This window comes from Pleurodeles waltl, chromosome 8 (assembly GCF_031143425.1).
Source record: "Pleurodeles waltl isolate 20211129_DDA chromosome 8, aPleWal1.hap1.20221129, whole genome shotgun sequence".
NCBI lineage: Eukaryota > Metazoa > Chordata > Amphibia > Caudata > Salamandridae > Pleurodeles > Pleurodeles waltl.
The window spans coordinates 708,494,669-708,517,500 of record NC_090447.1 but is presented as its reverse complement, the minus strand read 5'-3'; the positions used below and the strand labels follow the sequence as shown (position 1 = coordinate 708,517,500).

General features: G+C 43.7%; 1 protein-coding gene across 1 annotated transcript in view; it reads left to right on the top strand.

Moving 5' to 3' along the window:
- IMPG2 (interphotoreceptor matrix proteoglycan 2) overlaps window positions 1-22,832 on the top strand; it is a 658,631-nt gene that overhangs the window by 308,276 nt on the left and 327,523 nt on the right. Inside the window, exon 6 of the mRNA XM_069203500.1 lies at window positions 2,671-2,688. Within this exon, the coding sequence (XP_069059601.1) occupies window positions 2,671-2,688 (18 nt within the window). The remainder of the gene's footprint in view (window positions 1-2,670; window positions 2,689-22,832) is intronic.

Genomic DNA, 22,832 nt, shown 5'->3' with positions numbered 1-22,832 from the left:
CCATGCAATGCTTAGGTCTGGGACTTTGACTGGGGTGTCGCAACAGAGGATCGCAGTGTACTGTGTGCTGATGACATGCTTTTGTACATCTTTCATCCATCACTCACAATTCCATGGGTGCTCCTTGGCCTCTATGAGGATTCCTTGGGGCTTACCATTAACTGACTTAATCAGTCTTGGTCCCCCTAAAGGGGCTGCCGATTGTCGTGGAATGGTCAGTGTGGTTTACTGCACTCAGACTGAGTTTCCATTACTTTGTGAACCAGGTCTACCTGGAGCCTGAATATCTGAGCTCTGTTGTCCTGCTTAATGACAGGCCTCACTCGGTGGGCTTAGTTGCCTCTTAATATTCTAGGCCGCATTGCACTGTTTAAGATGATCGTCCTCCCCTGATTGTTATACACAATTCACAATTGTGATGCAGTGGTAGCTGCAGGCCAAACTCTGGGCCTTCTTATGGCTTAATTTACCTCCTCGAATAGCTTATGGGAAATGCACTAAATCCACTTGAAATGGGGGACTGGGGATAACAGATGTGCACCTCTACCACTGGGTGGCTCAGCTGCTGGTGATCAATGATTAGCCGAGTTGGGAGCAGGGAGATGCGGTGTTCTGGTTAGAGGTGGCCAGGATGGGCCAGAAAAGATTGAGGGAGCATTGTATGGTAATCATATCCCTTCCCATCTCCTCGAGCTCACAAGGGGGGTTCTTTGGATTTGGCTTATTGCACTGCAGTGGACTGGTCGGGATCAGCTGGTTACGTTCTCGACCTCTCCCCTCTGGGTGGGTGGTTGGTTGCATCAGGGCTTCTCCCTAGAAGGTTTAGCGGCTGGGATGGGATAGGAATTCCCACAGTTGGTGATGTTTTACAGGGGATGAATCTTAAGTCCTATCTGATATTGCACGAACAGTTTGTCCTGCACAGATCTCAGTTTTTTAGTTACCTGCAGTTGCACCATGCCCTGGAGTCATAGAGTGGTTCGCTGTGCTCCAGCTTATCCTGCTCAACTACCCACACATGATCTATAAGACACCAGAAAGTCTTTGGCGTGCGGGTGTAAATAGAGTCACTGGCATGCTGGTGCTTTTCGGGGACACTTCCTCACTTCTACCACATGGTGTAAGAGTATCTGGTGATTGTTGGAAATTTGGGGTAGGGTACTTGATGTCCTGTCCTATCCAGGGTGCTTGGAAGCCCTATCAATAGCTCCTCTGTGCTCGTTTTGTGAGAGTCCTGGAGGGGATGTGTGTACCATTGAGGATAGGACTTTGGTGGGGATTGGGGTGACATTGGCAAAAAGAGACATTGCTACATGGCGGGGGTTGGCCTCTCCTACTCTGGCAGCTCCCTGGAAACAGGTGATGGATTGATGTGCCACACAGGAGAGATCTGTGTACACAGCTAGGGGATGTCCCAAAAACATGCAAAGGTATGGGGAAGGGATGGCGTATTATGGGATGCTTTTATATATATGTTCTTAAGTGGTGTGCTGATGCACACTCTGGTTTCATTCTATACTCGGGCCTGTGGAAATGCTGTGGGTTGTTGAGTACTTTAAAAAACCCCAAAAATCTGTTTATAAAAATAAATCACACTTTTAGAAAAGGTAAACAATTAAGAACTAGAGAGAGTGATCATTGTTTTAAAAGCAAGCAACTAACCATCCTTTGTTGACAACAAAGAGATCGGACAATTAGAATCTTCTACTATTGGTTTAACTGGGGATTTAGGATCTAAGGGGTTTAACAAGGGCTGTGGTTGAAGCAGCAGATGAAATACATGGCTCGCATTTCCGTTGCCGCTGGCTGTACCAACACTCATCAGTAATTATTAGAGTGTTTATTTGTTTAAACATAAATTAAACTGGTACAGAAGGTCACACTGCTGTAAGTGTAATGCGTCGCTTTGACTGCACAGTGCATAAAAGGGAAGGTGTAAGACCCATCAGTAAAATTACCAGAGGGCACTGATCAATCAGTCTTTATTATGGAGAGGAACTGTGACGTTGCATTGTTCAACTACGGACATGGAACATTTTGTCCCACCTTCCTATGAAACATGACTGCTTCAAGAAGAGTTAAGAATTTGGAAGTGGATGCACAGGGATCAAATCAATCTTTCACCAGAGTTTGTGCGTTTTGGTACGTGTACTTTCTGGCAGCAGAAAAGCACACCCGCCGCCTCTTGAAAGCCACCTAGAATTATTTTGATGTCCTACCACTCATGGGTAGTACTGTGGGGATATAGACGTTCAGGACATTTCACCCTATATGACAGGGAGATTTCCAGAATTTCGTTCTCAGGTCTGATGTGTATTGCATGGGTACACCCAGGAAGAAAAAAGCCTGTGACGCTAGCCTGGCCCTAAATAGAGTGGTTCTACTGTCATTGTGACCTGGCATCCCCAGGGGAGGATGAGCTGCCAGGTCAAGGATTTCCAACGGCAGAGTCAGCTGAGGCTCTGCGACCAAGAGCCCCTGCCTTCCACTTCCTCTAAATAGGGCACGTTTGTCGGGTGAGTACCATGTCAAAATATGGCGTGCTCATTTCCAGCCAATTTCTAATTAGCATTTAGTTTGAAAGTATTGTAATTACTAAATGGCTTACCATGTTTTTGTACTAAATTGGTAAATGTCTCTCTGCTTTCTTATTTTCCTTATTTTTTCAAGTGCTTGCCGGGACTGTGGGTAAGTAACTCAATTTCTGTTGATTAGTTATTCACTTGTTTGGCTTACTGATGTGCTGATTTAAATCGAACGTTATATGACAAGGAGAGCACATAAGAGGGACTTAAGAAGCAGTGGAAAGGGAGAGGTGTGCGAACTGGTAGAAGTACTAAGAGAGAGAAACACAATATTTTGTAAAAAACTTTTCATTTTTAGGGCTTTCAAAATGGAAACGAGAGTGTGTGTGTGTTTTTGTGAGTGTGTGTGTGCATAAATGCCAGGTGAAATCCGATAGACTCCTCACTATACCCGACTGAAAGCAACGGTATCCAACTATGCTTTAGAAAATACATTAAGGGTTAACACCCCAAAGACCTCCTTCCCCACCAGCCCCACGAAGCTACACCCCTGCCCACACTCTTACACTAGCTGTTACCAGTTATCCACACTGATGACAATCTGTAGGTTTACAAATCCTGGAGATTAATATTTGGTTACTTTACTTTTATCTGCCATTTTCTTCTTCACGTGGAAGACACTCCTACTAAAAGCTTTTAGCCCACACTCTCTGAAATAAATGGACGTTTTGGACACTTTCCCATCCTATTTGTATGCACAATTCATGTTTTGTCGGACTAAAGATGTTCAATTTGTGTGGGCGTGTTAATGACTATCCATATCCATCTTTCCTCACATTCCCACCACTAATTCTAAAATGCTGCAAAAACACAATTCCAGCTAGTTTTATTCAGTCATGCGTGGTTTTATGGTCTGATAGTTACTGATCATATATCTACATTTTTGTGGTCACATATGTCCTATGACTTTGTGAATCTGCCCCAAGGAGAAAAATAATCGAACAGTATGTGAGCAAACATTCTTCCTAATGTGTGTAAACATATTTTCTAGTTGAATTTTAGGAATTAAACGATCGTATCAGCCGTTGTATTATATCAGGGTTGTCATATTGTTTTTTCCAGTTCATTCAATCAAGTTCGCTATTAAAGCCTGGTCATATGCTCGGCTCTGGTGGTGAAGAAAGGTCCCTTACTCTGTGCTGAAGTGACTGTACTCGATGTCTTAAGATCTGCTCAACATTCCCACAACCCTTTAACCACTGGTTGAAGAGATCAGGATTAAATAAATAAATGACAAAGAAGAACCTTAGCAGAAAAGGATTCATGACATGAAAAAGTCATCACGTATCATCTCTCGATTAGGCATGAATAGCCTTTGAAAAAAAGACCTAAACAGAGACTCATGAAGATGGTACAAATATGGAAGGTAGTCGAAACGTAGTGTGAATGTTGTCTTGATAGACTACTGGTCCTATGTACAGACTACGAGGTAGGGGAGATTCATTTCCTGCACTAACCTTTTTATATAGAGAGGAAATGAATACTGTCTTGGGCCCTGTTCAAATAACGGTAACCAGGTTTAAAGAAAGTGATTTAATGATGTTATATTAATTGATGTTGCTAGACCTGTAAATGAAAATATGATTGAGGGAGTTAGGAGAATTACAATATTGTAATATTTTACGTAGTTTTTAAATAATTTTGTATGAAATACAAGAATGGCGTGCTTGATAAACATATGGTATTGTTGGCTAGAGGTGTATGAGGCAGTAGGGGGGGGGAAATAAATGTTTGGTGGCATAAGAATTATTCCTTTAGATAGTTGGAGATCATAAAAAGATCATTCCATAATGGCTATTTGTGGTGACCATTACAGGAGGATCATGTCAAGAATAAAGGATAGATGTATTTTTTAACACTTCAAGTGTTGACAACCTAACCTTTATTCTGTGGTGTAGGTCTTTTATTATGGAGATATATCCAAAGTATTTTCAAGAACAAGGAGGCAATATTCAAGTTTGTCAATTTCTCCTCTGCACTCTTACATTTAAACTTTAGATTTTCTTAAACTACTGCATGCTCAGTGACAAGAATGGTGTGAGGGAGAAACAACATTTGCGTATTCCCTGGAGTGTCAGCTGAGTTCTCCATCCACTATCCATAGTTCTCTGTCAGATCTCATCCATTCTGCTCTGTCTCTGCTCTGTATTTGTCTTTTTGACTGCAAAAACGTCTCTCGTCACCTTGGAGACTGCGCAAGTGTACTGTTTCCCATCACTCTACAAACTTAATATTGCTGGATACCACATCAAGGAACAGCATCCAAATGCCACCAGCTCTCTCTTAATGATTTGGAACAGCAAACTCTTGTATTGTATTCTGTTCATAGAGACCAAATGTGTGACCTCCTCCGTCTGTCGCCGGGATTGTTCCACTGTCTGATGGTTTGTTCTCATGTCCTTTTGTTTGATATGTCAGCAGGTGGACTTCCAGAGAACATAACATGAAAGAGAAAAGAGGGTAGTAAGGGTGAGAGGCGCCGCACCTCTAGGTAGTAAACAAAAAGTTTTACAGAATACAGAAGTATAAGCGAAGTTTGGTGCAAAGCGGCCCGGTGCCTTACTACCCGGTAGGCACCAAACGGGTGCTAGAAGTACCCTAGAACAAAGTGGGACAAGATGGCCACAGCACACAGAGAGTAATGTCCAACAGTAAAACGAGAATAGGTAATCCTGGTGTCGTAATGAGTTGGGAGAAGTATGAAGTTGAAGCGAGTCTCAAATCCTGTTTGCAGATGGTATCTTTATTTGTAAGTGTTAGAAATCATTGAGTCATCATGGAGATACAGCCAACACGTGTTTCGTCACACAGGTGACTTCATCAAGGCTGGGGCAGTTAGCCAATATGGGTGATGGTAGTACTTGGTAGAGAAGTTGCTCAATGATTGATTGAGTGGGCTTAGTATAGTCATAAAGCTGTAATTAGTATGGCTGCGCCAAGCAGCTGTAGGTGCGTAGGTGGGGAGCTTGTATGATACTGCAGATAGAGGAGGCCCTGATAAGCCTGTCACCATAACCGGGAAGCAGAATGGCGGTGAGCTCAGAGTGAACGCGAGGTCATGTAATGAGGGCTCCCAGAGAAGTTGTGTTGCATTCACTCCTCATTGCCATTTTCAGAAATTGTTTGATGACATTTCTGATGTTTTACCCATCGTCCTGTTTAGGGAATCCAAGTATTCTCTGGTGTGAGGTCGACAATGCTTTGTCCAATACTTCTACTTGCTTTCCAGGGCGATCCTAGCATGGATAGCGCACTTCTAGAAGCTCTTTAGACTCTATAAGCCCCCCACTTTTCTATTGACTGTTTCCACTTTCACCATGTGTTGTTCAATTCCCTCATGTTGCACTTCATGACAGCATACTCTCCCTTTGAGATCTTTAGTACTTCCTTTGATTGCTGTGACTTTTCGATCAATGTTTCCTACAGTGGCCTTCAGGTTCCTTATCAGGTCCTGGATCATTGGCTGTCTGGGAGTTCAGGCCAAATGTCTGAGGACTCTCCATATCACTGTCCATTCTGTCTTCCTGGAGTGGAGCTATTTGTGGTTGGCAAAAGGTCTCTTTTGTCTGTGGAGAACAATTTTGACTTCTTTAGGCATCATGGCGGTGCAAACTTCGAATGGGTAATACTTTATATTTCATCAGTCTCAGTTGCTCAGTTGATTTCAGAATCTATACAGCCATCCTGTGTAGGCTGGTGCCTTCCATTGCAGCAGTTCCTGTATGCCCTACATGCTTTACTGTCCCCCATTTTGGCATCTCCCGCTACTCCAGGGCTCGCCAAGTTGCCACATGAACATTGACTTTGTGCCCTCAGTAACAGCTGACCAGAGTCCCCACTTGTCTCTTTGGGGGATACTTGCCCCATCTGATGGCTCACACTCTCAGGCAAGCGCACACTATCAGGTCATCCGCACTGTAGTTCCTTCTTGATATTCCAGCTGGTTTCAGAGGAAGAGACAGCTGTCCTTCACTGTTTTCAAAGTTTTGTGCTGCAAACAGATGACTGACAACCAACCAATTCACACCTCAACCCTTCTGCTCACACTAAGGGTCCATGCCCCATCTCATTCACTTGCAGGGCTACCAGACCTAGCTTTGCAGTGGGAGCAGTGCCGGTGCTCGGCAGAAGACTGTCTGCAGTTTCGGGACATTATAATGTTCAATAAGTGTAAGATGACACAGAGGCCTGAGATTTACTTGTATGTTTGTTGATACACCATGGATTTGATGAATTGATAATTATGATTATCTATCTTACTCAAAACAGGTTTGAAATGTGTTTTAATGTCATAAGTTTACTCTTGATTCATTATTATATTCAGTCATAGGCAATACCTGTAGTAGTCACTCATCGAGAAAGGTAAATATTGCAGACACCTTCATTATAGTGGAGGAACATATTATTGCAGATAGTGCTAGGACATTGTGCTTTTCCCAGCTCCTACACTTTACTTCCCTCAAATGTGGCAACCACTTTAGGAAAGTGTCAACTCCCAACAACTTAGATGGCACAAAACGTAATGTGAGAAACGTATGAACTAATCACATCCACAACAGTGACTTTGGGCTGCATTCCAGTCCATCCTTTTGTAGCTCATCATTGTCATAGATTGCCAGGGCTACCATATGTAAATCAGACTTGGCCCCTCCTCTGAGCAATGGTCTAGGGCAAGCTGCTAGTCCATTTCTTTCTGAAAGGGAATATAAGAAACTTCAAACAGGTTTCGTCCATGCTGGGCCTCAACATTGAGGTGCGAAGTGAGTCCTGTGGTTCAGGTAGCATGCCACTGACATCTAGGCATACCCCTCCTCCTTGTGTCGACTCATTTACCACAGTACGTGATGGGCTGAATGTTTGAATTAATCTCAGCCACTTCGAAGCATTCTGGACCACATGACTGTCTACGTTTTTGCTTGCCTGTGCAATTGGAGACAGAGACAAATCACATGCAAATCAGACTCGGCCCTACTCCAAAGGCCAATCCCGAAAAAACTGCAAGGGCCCCTCCTCTCTCAGTGAAAACACACAAAAAACCCACACCTATCTTGCCCTTCACAAGCCTTAACTGTGAGAGGCAGTTTGAGCTCAAAAGAAGAGGGAGTTCGAGCCAGGACTCACATATAGATATATGCATCCTATTGGTGCAAGAGTTTGCCCTAAACACTTTTATGATCATTTTGTTAGAAAATTGGTCATTGGTTCAAGTTATAAGAAGGTCAACAGCAAAATGTTCAGCTAACTACCTCCTGGTTTCCTGTATAGCAGCTCCAACTCCCTAGCCCACATTGCCTTCCCACTCTCCATTCACACGGTAAAGTTTCACATTGACTGCAACTTGCCACTGTACTTTCAGCTCTTTTGGAGATGGTAGTGACTTCTTGGAGGTGGTAGTGATTTCCCATCTCCAGGAGTTTCTGCAATCTACAGCTTTGAGAAAGATTTTTAAATCATGCTCAGCTGACCATGACCTGGACACTTAGGCCCTGATTTATACTTGTTGGTGCAAAATTGCACTAACGCAGTTTTGCACCAAAAAGTAAAGCCCTGGCTTGCACCATTTCTGTGCACCAGTCGGGCATCATATTTGTTAGACTTTTCATCCTTGGCGTGGTCTCCCTTAACTTTTTGCCTCTGTTCCCCAGGTTGTTGATGTGTGCTGGACTCTGATTTTACTGTTTTTGTTACTCTGGGCACTTTACTGCTGCTAACCAGTGCTAAAGTGCAAGTGCTCCTGTTTAAAATGTGTACGTAATTGGTTCTCCATGATTGTCATATTTGTTTTACTGTTAAGTCCCTAGTAAAGTGCACTAGAGGTGCCCAGGACCTGTAAATCAAATGTTACTAGTGGGCCTGCAGCACTGGTTGTGCCACCCACACAAGTAACCCTGTAATCATGTCTCAGACCGGTCACTGCAGTGCCTATGTGTATATTTTTACACTGTAAATTCGACTTGGCAGGTGTACGCACTTGCCAGGCCTAAACCTTCCCTTTCCCTACATGTAAGGCACCCCTAAGGTAGGTCCTAGGTAGCCCCAAGAGAAGGGTGCAGTGTATGGATAAGGTAGGACATATAGTAATGTTGTTTATATGTCCTGACAGTGAAATACTGCCAACTTCGTTTTTCACTGTTGCAAGGCCTGTCTCTCTCATAGGATAATACGGGGGCTACCTTTAAATATGATTAAAGTGTAGATTCCCCTAGAGAGTAGATGGACTTGTGGAGTTTGGGGTCCCTGAACTCACAATTTAAAAATACATCTTTTAGTAAAGTTGATTTTAAGATTGTGCGTTTGAAAATGCCACTTTTAGAAAGTGAGCATTTTCTTGCTTAAGCCATTCTGTGACTCTGCCGTGTTTGTGGATTCCCTGTCTGGGTCAGTTTGACCGTTGGGTTGTTTTTCACCTCACATCAGACAGTGACACAAAGGGAGCTGGGGTGTAACCTGCATTTCCTTATTAGCCATCTCTGCTAGGAGGGAGGGGCGGAGTGGTCACTCTCATCTGAAAGGACTGTGCCTGCCTCTGACAATGAAGACTCCAACCCCCTGGTGTATGTCTGAGGCCTTGCCTGGGCAAGGCAGGATTTCACGAGTAGGTGTGAGTCCCCTTTGAAGAAAGGTGACTTCAAAGACTAAAATGGGTATGAGAAGGGCACCCAAATCTACAGACTTTAGGAAACACTTCTGGAACCAAGAGGAACCTCTGCCTGGAGAAGATCTGATAGCTGAGGAAGAAGTGCTGCCCTGCCTGTGACAGTGCTTTGTGGAACTTTCCTGCAGTGCTGCTTCTGCCAGATTAAAAGGGCAAAGACTGGACTTTGTGTGCCTTCCATCTTGTGAAGAAATCTCCAAGGGCTTGAGTTAAAGCTTGCCTCCTGTTGTTTGAAGTCTCAGGGACAGCAAAGACCTCTCTCTGCCAGCACCTGGAGTCTTTGGAGAGACTCCTGCTCTGACAAGTGGTGCCCTATCCAGTTCCTGGGCCCTTGAAAGGAAAGCTGGTGGAAATCCAAGGAAATCAACTTCGGACGACTCCGGACCGACGCCACTGCTGAATCCGGTAACGCCGTCTGCACCCGACGCCGTGAGCTTCGCTGGAACGCGACGCCGCAGCAGCCCCACTGAAGTCCGCGACTTCGTGGAAGTCGCCACCCCACGTCATGACCGACGCCGCTCGAAGTGCGTGGATTCAATGTCTCGTACAGACGCCGCGATCCCCGTCTTCGCGCATCGGCTTGTTTTCACTCTTCACCAAAGGTACTGTACTTGGGGGTCTACACGACTCCGTGTCCGGCGCCGCTGGTGTCAGCTTGTTGGGAACGACTCCGTCACGACGCCGTGTTAACATCTCATCGAAGCATTTTTGTTTCTAAGCGCTATTTTTGAGTTTAATCTTCAAAAATTCATAACTTGACTTGTGTATGTCGGATTTTTGTCGTTTTGGTCTTGTTTTGTTTAGATAAATATTCCCTATGTTTCTAAACCGGTGTTGTGTCATTTTGTAGTGTTTTCATTAAGTTACTGTGTGTGTTGGTACAAATACTTTACACCTAGCGCTCTGAAGTTAAGCCTACTGCTCTGCCAAGCTACCAAGGGGGTAAGCAGGGGTTAGCTGAGGGTGATTCTCTTTTAACCTGACTAGAGTGAGGGTCCTTGCTTGAACAGGGGGTAACCTGACTGTCAACCAAAGACCCCATTTCTAACAATATTTATGTAATGGTGCAAGCTGGTGTAAAGAGTAGGCTAGCGTAAAAAAAAAAAATGACTTTAGTTGGGTGGGGCTGGCAGCATGGAAGAAGGGGATTTTGCACCAAATAATGACATTAGGCAGGTTAGAGTAAAAAAATACTCTAACCTGCCTAGAGTCATTTTCTGAAGCAAAACCATCCATACCACGTCATACAGAAAAGACGGGAGTCATGCCCACCACCCCAGTGGCCACCACAAGGAACCAGGGTTCCCTGGGCATGGCCATTGCACCCAGTGCCATGTAGTGGGGCCCGTTTCAGGGCCCCCAATGGCACTTTAAAGAAAAATAAAATACTTACCTATACTTACCTGGGATTGGGTCCCCCATCCTCCGCTGTCCCTCTGGTGTGGGTGGGGGTGTCCCTGGGGCCTGGGTAGGGCACCTGTGGGCTTATTCATTGGAATGGTCCCCTAATGCCTGTCCTGACCCAGGTGTTAAATATTTTTTGACCCCTCCTTCCCCCTGTGCCTGATTTTAGCACGGGGGATAAATATGGTGCTAAGGCCATAGAGTCTTTTTTTGCACGATAACGCCTACCTTGCATCTCATTAAGGCAAGGTAGGTTTCCACATCCAAAAAATGACTGGTCTAGAGCCAAAGCATAAATATGGAGTTAGTTTTGCACCGAATTTGCCTAGAAAAATGCTGCAAATTTGGCACAAAACAAGTATAAATATGCCCCCTTGTTCTTGTGGGTCAGCCACAAGTTACATTTCAGTCTCTGCCAGAGCCAGCCAGTTCTAACCTCCCAAGGATAAAAGAAAAACCTCCTTCCCCACCAGGACCCAGATGCTCCCAATCCCATGCTATTAAGGGCTCTTATGTGACTGAGAAGCTCCTTTTCCACAAACGTATTGTAGCTTACACTGAAAGAGAGATATGCCTTGGAGAACACCTTTCCTGGAGTGTATTGCAGTGAAACCCCTTGAGAGCAGGCATTTTGCCATGGGAGCTGAAAGAGAGATTCCGTTTGAAATGAAATGACTGAGAGCCACAGAGGACTCTGCCAGAGAAAGGGCAATAGCTGTTTGCTAATACTATTTAAACTTCTGGTAGGTAGTCTGGCAACTTGTAGAGCATATCACAGTTTCCATTGATATTGTAATACTTATTTATCTTCCCATTGTAAATTTTAAGTTTACAGTATTTTCCTAGTAAATGTTAGAAAAATAGGGGTAGGGTCATTAAAACAGAGACCAAGGAGCCTGTGCACAATTGTTTTTAAACATGTTACCTTTTTTATGTGTTAGTTGGAAGATATATTTGTGTGGCTACGTCTCAGACCTTAATTTGTGCCTACCTATACAACTGATTCCCCAAAGAGTAAAAGTCTGATGAACTTGAATATTTCCATCATTATAATTGTGTTAACCCATTGGAGTACATACATCAAGACCAAAAAGTGTAAAAAAAACAGACAACACGATATTTACTTACACTCTTTCTCACCACTGTGCGCTTAAAATATCTGATGCAGAGTTTATGTTGATGATTAGGTTAGGCTTGCTAATCACCAGGTTGACAACGCAGGACACTGTGGATTTGCAAGTATGCCTGCTCATTTGACAAAACATATAAAAAGTTGGAGTTTCAAACATTCCGTTTTGGCCATTCATTTTCCAATCCAGGGCAACACCTTCTCCATGTATTCTGTACAGTCAACTCTAAAAGACTGTAAGAGAATGGCAAAATCCATACAAAGGGAAGATGACAGGTATGAGTTAAGGGAGGTGATGGATCTAAGGGTTTGTTTCTTGCTCCCCGTCACCTTTGACAATCTTGATGCCTTGGCTGGGTCTAGAAAGACAGGTCTAGCCTATATGTCTCTGCTAAAGAATTTGCCATTTTCAAACTGCAGATGTTTGGTCCTCTGTTGGAGGTTGTATTAATTCTTCAGTCATAATCACCCTCTGGAGGTCCTTTTCTACAGAAGATAGCTGGCCATTGTGTGCTTCTCCTGGATCCAAGCATGTTTTCATGATTGGGGACTGGTGTCTCAGAATATTTATGATTTTCCCATGTTGCTACCCTTCCTGTCTCGAAGGTATGATTATGCTACCAATCCCCAATCTCCACCAACTGCTTGAAGGAGGCTTCCTGGTTGCGTTTTTGACCAAATGATAAGCTTCAGTTTTGGATTTCTGGGTGTCGCCCATCATGAAAAATGGCTAACTGTTTACATTTTGTCCATGAGAATATACCCCTTTCATGCTCCTATTTCCTGACACAAGGCATGGTCATGTAAGCAGCCCCTTCCATGAGCCAATGAAATTGTTAGAGGAAAGGTCATTATTCTCAGAACCTGCTTGGCAAAGAAGGTTCTACTTGAGTCAAATCCATATCCAGAATTCTTTGGGAGAACTACAGACCATTCTGGTTTTGAAGGCAGAACACCACATCATGCTACATCATGCATCAGAAATGGTCTCCCGTCAAGCCATACTTTCTCTAGTCCACCTGGCCTGTTTGTGGTGGAATTAGTGGATGCCGATCTCCATAGTTCCTTCCCTCAGGACTTTTAGCATCTCCTGAGTTTTTTCTTTGATTGTTATAATTTCCACTCCCCTGTACTGCCTTTGGTTTCACCTTTGCAGCAAGGACACCAGTAATCTTCATTATCATGAGTTCAGAAGGAGCCACATGTGGATGTTTAGATCCAGCATCCAGAAGGTTTCATCTTCACCTTTTTGAGAAGATTGAAAGGAGTTGTCTGGATTGTTTCGAGGAACGGCAGGAAGGCCTCTTTAAAGTGGTTTGTCCTCAGGTTTCTTTTGAAGGTTTACAAATTTAGGTGATGTATGGGAACTGAGCTGAGTTAGTTCCACATCTGTGCACCCATAATCCAAACTAGTCTGCCTCCAGAGGTCATCACATTTTGATTGGTTGTATGATATTCAAACAATGCTTGAAATTATTTTCGGCCATTGTTTACATGCGCTTTGAAGACAAGTCAGAGTATTTTGAAATGTTATCTCTGTACCACGAGAAGCCAGTAGAGGTCTATGAGGACCGTGGTAGTATGAATTGATTTTTTCAGGTTCAGAGTAAGGCTACTTAGATTTGGGCTCTCTGAGATTCAGGATCTCTTTCTTGGGTCTACACAGCTATAGTAGGCAAGTCACAACATCACCAAGGCCCTTGGCAGTTCAAGGTGATGTGAGAGCTTACGCAGTGGAAACATTCTTTTCTGTAACATAGGTAATTGGTGTTTTACCACTGCTGTAATTTGGTGTGCACAACATACTCCATGATTTTTAAAATAATTGAAATGAGTTTGAAATATCTTCCAATTCCTCGGACCGAATGAATAGTAAAAGACTACTTGGAGTGTCTCTATTTGTGAAATGTTCAGTATTTGACCAGTTCACATAAAAGTACCGCTCCCTCAGCTAGAATAATGTGTGTTTCAGGCAACCAGGCGGTTTTCTGTAGTGACTTTTATGGCTGTGCAGAGCAGTGTGGAGGTGAATATCCTGTACATCTGGAACTGTAGGTGATGCTTAGAGATATCAAAAAAGAAGAGGGACTGGGAGGACTGTCTACAGGCGCGCGGCTGAGGGCAGGTTACCCGCATAACCGAGGAAAGAACAAATAATTCTCCTTTGGTTGAGGCTTGCGCGTTCCTAAGATGCTTATTCTCGACTCTGGGATGGGCGACTGATTGATCAACTGACGTTCACGATTTGTCTTCACTCAGTAAGTGACTATCTTGCACTTGTTGCATTTTGCATTTTTGAATAGGAGAAATAGTGGTTATGGTCCTGATGAAGCGTTATGGGATCATTTGTTGACCATCAAGACGTGAAACATGTTGACCATATTACTATAGGATTAGGTACACTACCTTTTTCCTCCGTGTAGAGTGTAGTGGGACATCATGCCTGTATTCACTCCCTTTGTTTTTTTAATCTTTGCCTGAACCTTTCCCTGACTCATTAAAGTGATGTTTAAGGCTCAGAGCTAATTTTAACTCTTTCAGTCTCTCCTATATGTGTATATATATATATATATATATATATATATTACATTTGGCAAACAATCTTCGGTACAGTACCATCCCTATTTTAGGGGTGGTCCGCCAGACATTGCAGCACCAGTCTGATGAGGAGATTGCCCTGTGATGAAGCTTGGCATCCTATTGGGTGTATGAGGGCTCTCCTTATATCACAGACTGATTTCGACCCTGCATTCTTCTTATTATTTTTTGGAACAATGCTTAGAGATAACCAGTGGGCCAGTGGTCTCATTTAAGTGTTGAACAGCAAGGAGAAAAGTGGAGGTCTCTTAGGAGCGCATATCACTGTCTCATTGCTTTTTCTAATTAATTTAGTCATGGTTTATACACGGGTGCTGCAGACTAAAGCTTGGACACATGTTCGAGCTCTGGTGGGGAAGAAAGGTACCTTAATCTGAGTACTCAATATTTCGAGATATGCTAAAAATTTGCACTACCCTTTAATCATTGGTCGGAGAGATATCCAAATAAATGGCAAAGAAGAACTTTAGAAGGAAAGGATTCTTGTCATACATGGCAAAGTCATCATGTACTCTCAAAACTCCTCTCTCTTAATTTGTCAGAAGTTCGGAGCATGGCCAATGTATCTATAACATGGTCTGTTACTTTTTACAATTTTATAGACTTACTCATTTATTTATATGCTTGGTTGAGTAATATGTCCTGATGCATTTTATTAATGTTGTTTATAAGAAATAGTGTTTCTATTTTGTAAATAGGCATGTTTGCTTAAATAATTCAATAATTTAAACATAGTTTTATGGCAGTACACCGCCAAGAAAGGTGGATGTGGCAGAAGACAACAGGGCCCACATGTATTAACAATTTGCAGAACGCAACGCACCAAGACAATTTGCTGTGCTGTGCCAAATAGACATAGGTAGATATTTTGTAGTGCAATTAATAAAAATAATCAAACATTATCAAACATTAAAACAGATTAAAATTGAATATAAAACACAGTTGCGTTAAAATGCATGCACTTCAATTACATTTTAAAACCTGACAAAGGAAACATTGCAAAGCTATTAAATATATAGTTTGAAATAATGACGTTGAGGCCCAGTCCACAAGTTCATTGACAGAGGGGAGCCACCCAGATGCTGAAGATCGAGGTGTTGAAAGCAGTACCACAGTAAGTTAGAGCCTAACTGGATCATTCATGAGATTATCACACAGGCATAGGACGTCTATTACAGTCATCAGCAATTTCAAAAATCTGGAGTCAGTTGCCTGGAGTCTCCCTTTAGGCCTGCTTCCAGCGCCTCGTAACGGGCCCGAAAGCTGGGATTACTAAACATCGGCCTCGACCAAAATTTTCCTATACGGGGAGAGTTTTTCACAGATACACCCAATGTAGATGAGAGGTTCTGCTGTATCATTACATAAGTGACATGAGGGCTCGGACGGCCCCTTCAGCCTACCATATCTATAGCTTTTTAACAGAATCAGGCCAAATCGTAGTCATCTCAGCTGGTGTTTCTGCAGCTTTGAGAGAGGCGAAGTTAAGTATGCAGGCAGTGGCAAGAGGTCATAAAGTTTGTGCGCTGTGCTACCATGTGAGCATTTTGCCAGCTCCCCTACATCAGCCAGGCAGAGATAATTTTTTGCCTGCTTGATGAGTGCCCTCCTTAGCGATTTGGGAGGGGGTGGTAGAGAGGCTTCCCAGAGGTCCGCATTGCCCAGATTGCATTATGCCTGCTTGAGGTGAGTATTCCAAGCAGAAACTTCAAATGCTATTTCTCGCCATATGAGAAATCTGACCATAAGCATAAGTTGTTATCTCGGGAGATTGATTTCTAATCAAATTTGAGCTAACCTGGTACATGGCGGCAGATGGAAAATTTGTCAGTAGCACTTGCACTGTTACCTATCCAGCCAGACAGCGAGCTTCTTTGGCCGTGCAAATGGAGACAAATGGAGAGAGTAGGACTGCGCCATATGTACTAAGATATGGCGCAGTCCGGAGCTCTTTGTGCACTGATGCAGTGAGTGCTAGCTAGTGCCAACGCAGGCACACTTATGCCATGGTTCAAGGGTGCCTGTATTAAATGCAGGATAATTTTCTCTTCTTGTACAAAAACAAGTAGAAATAAACATACTTCTTCTCTTATGCCTATCTTTGGATGGCGTAGCATTTTGACACATTCCCATGTTTACTATTCTTGGTAATCCTGGACATGTGCCACGCTCCATCCAAGGAAATCCTTCCCAATGCAGAGTAATGCACAGCATCCCCTTGCGTTACCCTAGATTTACTAAGCCACACAGAACCACACAAGGTGGCTTTGCGTGGCTTAGTAAATCTGACTTAAGAGTTTGCGTTGCCTTGAGTCACCTTGCGTGATGCAAGCGCGCAGCATGCCCTTAGTAAATTTCGACCCAGTTCTCTGTCAGCACTAGAGTAGAACATTTCTTCTGCTCCACCAGCTCATGGATTTCTAGAATGTATTTGACTGCTACTTAAGTTTTTATGTGGCTGATCTTGAGTGATTTACATCTCCATGTAAGGGGCTTAGCAGGTGGAGGTGTGGCAAAAACAGGACTTGTCTGAGTGAGCTCTGAGTAAAGCTTGGCTTTATGATTTAGGTAAGTATATCCTGTGATAAGGGTAGAATGCACATATGTTTTTATCATTCACCCAAGTAGGTTCTGATTTAACCTGATGTCTCAGTTTGGCCTTAGGGTGAAGTAAGCTGGTGAAGGTGTAAAAAAAACAAAAAACTTTTTTATTAATTTGCGTAGATTAAACAGAGAGATCTAATTTTTGTAGAGATGCAGAGGGAACTAGGTTGCATTGGGAGATCTTCTGCCTCTAGGCTGGTTGTTTTCAGTAACTCACTCATCAGATTTGCAGCTTCCCAGAAGATGTAAATATGAGTTGGAAAAGAAAAAGTAATTTGTGGTCAGTTTGAATTATCAGTCTTCATGTCTCAGACAGGCTTATTGTGAAGCCCTGCCTAATAAACTGCCATGCGTAGGTGTTTGCTCTCAATACTCTTGGAATCTCCCATTTGTCTGTGATCATATGGATGTCCCATAGAAACAACAACTATTCAGGTTGAGGAAGAACCGGCCAATTCTGTTTTCCAGTTCTGACAATGAATGGCCTACAATCATTCATTAACAAAATTTTCACAGGAAGTGCCATTGAAACTCATATTTTGCAGCTTCTTAGTGTCACATTGGTGTGTGAAGACAAACGTCATCTGGTAGAAGGAGGACAGAGTCAGTGTGCAGGTAATTCCTCCTGAGCTGAATACTTTGGTTGGAAAGAGGTGAGAAAGAGGCTGCTGAGAGTTTTATGTCCCCTCTAATGAGAAGGCTGCACTCTGAGATATGAGAGGAGTGCAGGCCATGCCAGTATTAAAGTAGTTTCTAGTAATATGGTGCATAATACAGTGTGAAGGTTGGTTCTTTTGTGGGCAAGGATCTCTGTGGCAGCATCACCTCGCCCCACTGTACTACATATGAAGGAGGGTGGGCTGTGGCAGCAAGGGAGTGGAGCATTTAATATGGTTGCTACTGAGGTGCAGTCAGATGCTCCCAGAATGTCTTGCTTTGTATTGTAAAGATGACATCCTCCATGAACTCCATTCCGTGTGCTGTGCATAGGCTCCAGATGGTGCAAGAACATCATGGCAAGGGTAAGCATGACTGGGGTCAGTCAATAATAAATTAGGCATGAAATACATTATGTTTAGATATGTAAACTTCATAGCATAAACATTGTATGCATAATATACAATAATAGTATTATCAGTCATCTTTCTGGAAATAGTACATGTTGGAAATTGGGTCTCTGGTTGGAAGAAGTATACACCCTTGTCCAAGTAGGGACCACAGTCCTATTCAGGTTAAGTCACAACACAATCAAAATTATCCTGTGCTCACCCTCTGGCAGCTTGGCACTGAGCAGGCAGGCTTAACTCAAAAGGCAGTGTGTAAACTATTTGTGCAATAACTTATACAGTAACACAGTGAAAACACTACAAAGAATACTCCTAGATTATATGTATCTGAATAAAATAGGATAAAAATGACACAAATCCAATATGCACAAGTTGAGATATCACCTTTTAAAGGTTTAAATGAGTCTCAATACTTAAAAATCACTGGTTCTCTCCTTATAACACACAATACCTGGAATGCGTAAAAAATGACGATGCACTGGGGAAGCAGAGGAGGAGATGCTTTGAAAAATAGCACGTGCGTCGGATTTGTTGGCGTGGAACAGACGATGCATCATTTCTTACCACACTGCAAAGTGATGCATCGATTTTCAGGAGGGCAGCCTTGGTCCCTCACTGCAATGCAGGGATATTTTGATGCCCAGGGATGATGCATTAAAATTCCTTGATGAGCTGGTAGAAGGAGCCGGTGCAGCATCAGTCCGGTAGACGATGGAGCAATTTTTCTACCGCAAGGCAGGCGCTGCATCGATTTCTGCATGCGCTGCACTGATTTTCCAATGCACAGGAATTTCGTTCTCTGGGATGAAGTTTTTGTGGCCCTGAGACTTCAAAAGAAGTAGGAAAGCTCAATCTAAGCCCTTAGAGAGCACTTGTGAGAAAGGCAGAGTCCTTCCAGCAGAGTCAGAGGCCAGCAGGCAGCAGGGCAACAAGCAGTGCAGCAGTCCTTCTCAGCAAAGTAGTCCAGATGAGTCCTTTGGGCAGCCAGGCAGTCCCTCTGACAGAGTCCAGGTGTAAATCCAGAAGTCTCTGAATTGGTGGGGTTGGAGACCCAGTATATATACACCCAAAAGTGCCATTTTTGGTGGGGGAAACTTCAAAGAGTGGTTTTAAAGGGCACAAGTTCCCCTTTAGGCCCAGTTCTGTCTGCCAGTATCCCTGTCGGGGGTCATCAGTCCTTTGTGTGAAGGCAGGCCACTGGCCATTGAAGTGTAAGAGAGAGCCCCTCTACTCTTCCTGCCCAGGTAGACCCATCCAGTATGCAGATGAATGCAGATGTGACTGAGTGTCCTGTGTTTATGGCTGTCTGGGTGGAATGCACAAGGGGAGCTGTCAACCAGCATAGATCAGACATGGATTGTAGTCAGGCTGTAAGACACAGATGGAGGTAAGTGCAGAGCAATTCCCACTTTCTAAAAGTGTCATTTCTAAAATAGTAATATCAAATCCAACTTCACCAGTAAGCATGATTTTCTATTACTATTCTGGCCATACTAAACATGACAGGGTTACTCCTTCCAGATCAGAATCTACCACTTAAAAGTATATGAGGGCAGTTCTAATGCTAGTCTATGAGGAGCAGGCCTCACTGTAGTGGAAAATGAATTTGTGAGTTTTTCACTACCAGGACATGTCAAATACATAAGTACATGTCCTGCCTTTTACCTACATAGCAGCCTGTCCTATGGGTTACCCAGGGCCTACCCTAAGGGTGATGTATATGTAGAAAAAGGAGAGTTTAAGGCTTGGAAATAGTTTTAAATGCCAAGTTGAAGTGGCATTGAAACTGCACACACAGACCTTGTAATGGCAAGCCTGAGACACAGCTAAGGGGCTACTTATGTCAGTGGTACAATCAGTGCTGCAAGTCCACAAGTAGTATTTAATTTACAGGACCGGGGCACATGTAGTGCACTTTACTAGGGACTTATAGGTAAATTAAATATGCCAATAGGGTAGGAACCAATGTTATCATGTTAAGGGAAGAGAACATACTTGGAGCTCTCTTCACATTGAGGAACTCACCCCTCTGTTTTGTGATGAAAGAACCCTTCCTTCTTAGCATCAGACTGGGACTGATTACCACTACTCTCTTGGGAATTATTTTGAGGACCTTTAGAGAACTCCTTATGTTTAAGTTCCCCCCCCCCTTTCTTCTTTTGGGAACCCTGACCACCTTTGTGGGTGTCCCCCTAGATACCTTTTTGGACACTCTGGTGCTAGCCCAGAGGTCTGCCTTCTTAGCAAGCTTCCTGGGATCGGTCAGATTACCGTCAACTAGGTGCTGGCACAATTGTACAAAACAAAATACTGAGCATGTGCTCTCTCAGAATTTAAATTATACAACCCAACATAATCACTGACTGGAGCTTGTTACTGTCCCTGAATCTTTGGCGATACTTCTCAGGGGTCAGTTCAAATTTGGCAATCATAATGGTTTTCATGGCAGTGTACCTGTTCTGGTCCCCAACCTCAAATGTCAGAAGTGTGTCCCTCCCAACCTCCCAAGTGTAGGCATGTGTTTCCACAGACCCAACCCCCAGTGCTCTTCAGGAACCCCATGTGCCCTCAGTGCAACTTCATAACCAGAAAACCACTTGTCAGTGTCATCTCCTACCACATAAATGGACACCAAATCATTGGGTATACAAACCTTCTTGTCTCCATCAGTTACTGTAAGTGTGCTGCCGCCATCACTGCTGGACTCAGACTGCCTAGCCTTGAGGTCCAGATCCTTTAGACTCAGTTTATGAGCCAGAAGTAATTTCTTTTTGCCAGGGCTCTCTCAGCTTTCCTCTCCTCTGTCTCCATTTGTGATTTTGTCAACTACATCCTGAATTCTCTCTCCTTTCCTCTACAGTCAGGCCATGACTTGAGCCACTGCTCCCTGGTCTCACAGGGGGCACAAATCTAGAGGTGTCATCCCCCACTGCTGTTGGCAGGTCCTCGGGAGAGCCATTCTCTTGCTCCCCCAACTCATCAGGGTTTTGGGTGTGGGATTCTGCCCAGGCCCTCAGTGCCTTTTGGCACTCCTCCTTGGAGGCTCCATGGGTAGGTACCACAATCCCCTTACAAAAGCCCTTCAGCTAGGTAACTGTGTGCTCCTCCATGTTAGCCAGGTCATGCTCCCCAGCTTCACTTGTGGACCCAGCCAGAGACATGATGTATAGGATTTTAAAGATGCAAAGTAGGGAACATTTTAGAAAAAGAAAACAAATCAAATTGACCTTTGACTGTGGTTGGGTAGAGTATACGTAGCTATTGTATGGCACTGCACAATCACAAGTTGTATCCTCACCACTGACCACCAATGTTATAAATTGGGTATCCAGTTGGCAGAGGTATATACACGTGTCCAAGTAGAGACCAAAGTCCTTGTCAGGGTTAGTCACAACACAATCCAAGTTATCCATTGCTCACCCTCTGGTAGCTTGGTATAGAGCAGGTAGGCTTAACTTAGAAGGCAATGTGTAAAGTATTTGTGCAATAACTCATAGAATAACACAGTTAAACACCACAAAGACTACTGCACACCAACTTAGAAAAATAGATAATATTTATCTGAATAAAATAAAATCCAAATGACAAAAATCAAATGTGCACAGGTCAAGATCACTTTTTAAAGGTTTTAATGAGTCTCAATACTTACGAATCAGTGGTTATATCCTTGTAACCCAAGGTGCCTGGGATCCATCAAAAATAACGACGCAAGGTGGCCACGGAGGAGGAGACGGATTCAAAATTAAGGTGCTGCGTCAGATTTCCTGGCGCAGCACAGATGCTGTGTCGTTTCTTTCCAGTCTGCATGGTGATGCATCAATTTCCAGGCATGCAGCCTTGGTTCCTCACTGTGATGCAGATATATTTTGACGCCCAGGGACGATGTGTTGAAAATCCTTAACACACTGGTAGTGGGAGCAGGTGCTGCCTCGATCCGGTAGGCGATGAGGAGATTTTTACTCCGCGAGGCAGGTGCTGTGTCGATTTCTGCAGACATTGCGTGAATTTTCCAATGCACTGGGATTTTCTTCTCTGTAGGGAAGTATTTGTGGTCCTGAGACTTTGGAACGGGAGGCAAGCTCAATCCAAGAACTTGGAGAGCACTTGTGGGGAAGGCAGAGTACTTCCAGCAGAGTCAGAGGCCAGCAGGCAGCAGGGCAACAAGCAAGGCAACAAATCAGTCCAGATGAGTCCTTTGGGCAGCCAGGCAGTCCCTCTGACAGAGTCCAGGTGTAGATCCAGAAGTCTCTGATTTGATGGGGCCAGAGACCCAGTATATATACCCAAAAGTGGCTTTCAAGTGCGGGAAAAGTCAAAGAGTGAATTTGAAGTGCACGAGTTCCCTTTCCAGCCCAGTCCTGTCTTCCAGGGATCCCTGTGGGGAGTTATCAGTCCTTTGTGTGAGGGCAGGCCACTGGCCGTTGAAGTGTAAGAGAAAGCCCCTCCACCTTTCCTGCCCAGGAAGATTAATTCAGTATGCATGTGAATGTAGATGTGACTGAGTGTCCTGTGTTTATGGCTGTCTTTGTGGAATGCACAAGGAAAGCTGTCAACCAGCACATACCAGACATTGATTGGGGACAGGCTGTAAGGCATAGATGACAGTATGTGCAGAGCAATGCCCACTTTCTAAAAGTGGCATTTCTAAAATAGTTATATTAAATCCAACTTCATCAGTAAGCAGGATTTTCTATTACCATTCTGGCCATACTAAGCAAGACAGAAATATCCCTTCCAGATCAGAATCTACCACTAAAAAGTATGTGAGGGCATCTCTAATGCTAGTCTAT